General features: G+C 42.0%; 1 protein-coding gene across 1 annotated transcript; it reads left to right on the plus strand.

Moving 5' to 3' along the window:
* The first annotated feature begins 604 nt into the window (after positions 1 to 604).
* LOC138892224 (uncharacterized) lies at positions 605 to 1,075 on the plus strand. Its single transcript, XM_070175928.1, has one exon. It carries the CDS (start codon positions 605 to 607, stop codon positions 1,073 to 1,075), a length of 471 nt encoding a protein of 156 aa, XP_070032029.1.
* The last annotated feature ends 950 nt before the right edge of the window (positions 1,076 to 2,025 follow it).

The following is a 2,025-nucleotide window of genomic DNA, read 5'->3' on the forward strand; positions in this document are numbered from 1 at the left end:
GAAAAGGCGGGCAAATCACTTTTTGCTCAATAGGTAAGTCCTATACAGGAGGACCCCAGACTTGGGTCTGTTAAGATTTGTAGACGCCGCCAAAACAACCAGACTGCTAGAAGAAATACATGCAGGAACATAAGGACCCCACATGAATGGATATACCTTGGCCAAGAGGATTTTAAGAGCCAGATACTTTTGGATGATCATGGAAAGTGATAGTATCCACTATGTGCAGAAGTGTCACCAGTGCCAAATCCATGGGGATTTTATCCGGGTTCCACCTAATGAGTTGAATGTAATTGGTTCGCCTTGGCCGTTTGGCGCTTGGGGCATGGACGTGATTGGACCAATAGAGCCTGCTGCATCAAATGGGCATTGTTTCATCTTGGTAGAAACTGATTACTTTACCAAATAGGTCAAAGCTTCTACATACAATGCCATTAGAAAAATAGTAGTGGCAGATTTCATCCGTAACAACATAGTCTGCCGGTTCGGGATACCCAAGTCAATCATCACTGACAACGCAACCAACCTCAACAGTGATCTCATAATGGAGATTTGCGAGAAGGTCAAAATTGTCCAACGTAACTCTACAACCTACAAACCATAAATGAATGGAGCAGTTGAAGCGACCAACAAAAACATCAAAAGGATTCTACGAAAGATAACGGACAATCATAGGCAATGGCAGGAGAAGTTATCCTTCACCTCACTGGGTTATCAGACCACTATGAGGACATCTACTGGGGAAACGCCATACCTGTTGGTATATGGCACTGAAGGTGTGATACCCGTAGAGGTCGAGATACCATCTTTAAGAGCCATCCAAGAAGCCAAGTTAGACAATGCAGAATGGATACGAGTCAAGCAGGAGCAACTCATGCTCATCGATGAGAAAAGAATGGATGCAGTATGCCATGGTCAGCTGTATCAAAATAGGATGGCCAATGCATTCAACAATAGGGTGAAGCTTCGCCAGTTTATACCAGGGCAGTTGGTTTTAAAGAAACCATCCCCTCATCAAGAAGAAGCCAAAGGAAAGTTTGCACCGAATTGTCAAGGTCCTTACGTGGTCCACTGAGTATTGTCGGTAGGAGCTCTGATCTTGGCAGACATAGACGAAAGAGTAAGCACGATGCCTATCAACTTAGACGCAATCAAGAAATACTATGTTTGAAGACAATAGAGTTAGGTTTTGGATGTAACAAACCTACGCTTGACCTGACTTCCCACGGAGGGATACGTAGGCAACCTATGTAGGGTTCGTTTTTTCTCTCTATCCCATTCTTCTGTAATAGAAAATCCAAATACAATTTTGTATGTATTTCAGAACTACGCCACGACTTGATTTCCTTTGGAAGGAATACATAGGCAATCCTCAATGGATTCAATCATCTTTTGTAATTGAACTATGTTCTGGCCTGATTCTATTTGGATACGTAGGTAGTTTGAGACAGACTCAGCCACTTCATTTTCAATATCATCATTTTGAATTTGTTGTAATCTAACTACGTTTTGACCTGATTCCATTTGGATATGTAGCCTGCTTGAGTCAGGCTCGGTCATCATCATCATATTTTCTTTATCATTACCCGTGCACTACGTTCAGACTTGTTTCTGTATCGAATACATAGGCAACCTAAAAGGGTTCAGTCATAACCCTAGGAAAGCCTTTGTAATGCATTAGTTCAGATTAGGACGCAATCATAGAAGCAAGAATCCACACCATCAGAAGCATCGTGGAGGATCGACATTAACATGATAGAGTCTTCCAGAAACAACGTTCGCGCCTGAGGGACTTCCGAAACATGTCATAATCCAGAACGATTACATTTGCCATAAACAAAAGATTTTTCAAAATGTTTTCTAAAGATATAATAATACGTTCTGCATACCGAACTTCATGGCGTAACCTCATTGGGACAGGGGCAAAGTCAGGACTACGGTCGACACAAACCAACACCCTGCCTGCTAAGAATTTTTCTTTGAATGTAGGACCAACATGACATAAAGAAGTGTTGTAACACACTG

This window comes from Nicotiana tomentosiformis, chromosome 5 (genome assembly GCF_000390325.3).
Source record: "Nicotiana tomentosiformis chromosome 5, ASM39032v3, whole genome shotgun sequence".
In the NCBI taxonomy this organism is placed as follows: domain Eukaryota; kingdom Viridiplantae; phylum Streptophyta; class Magnoliopsida; order Solanales; family Solanaceae; genus Nicotiana; species Nicotiana tomentosiformis.

Coding starts and splice junctions, on each gene's coding strand:
- LOC138892224 (XM_070175928.1), top strand. CDS start 605: ATGAATGGAGCAGTTGAAGCGACCAACAAAAACATCAAAAGGATTCTA.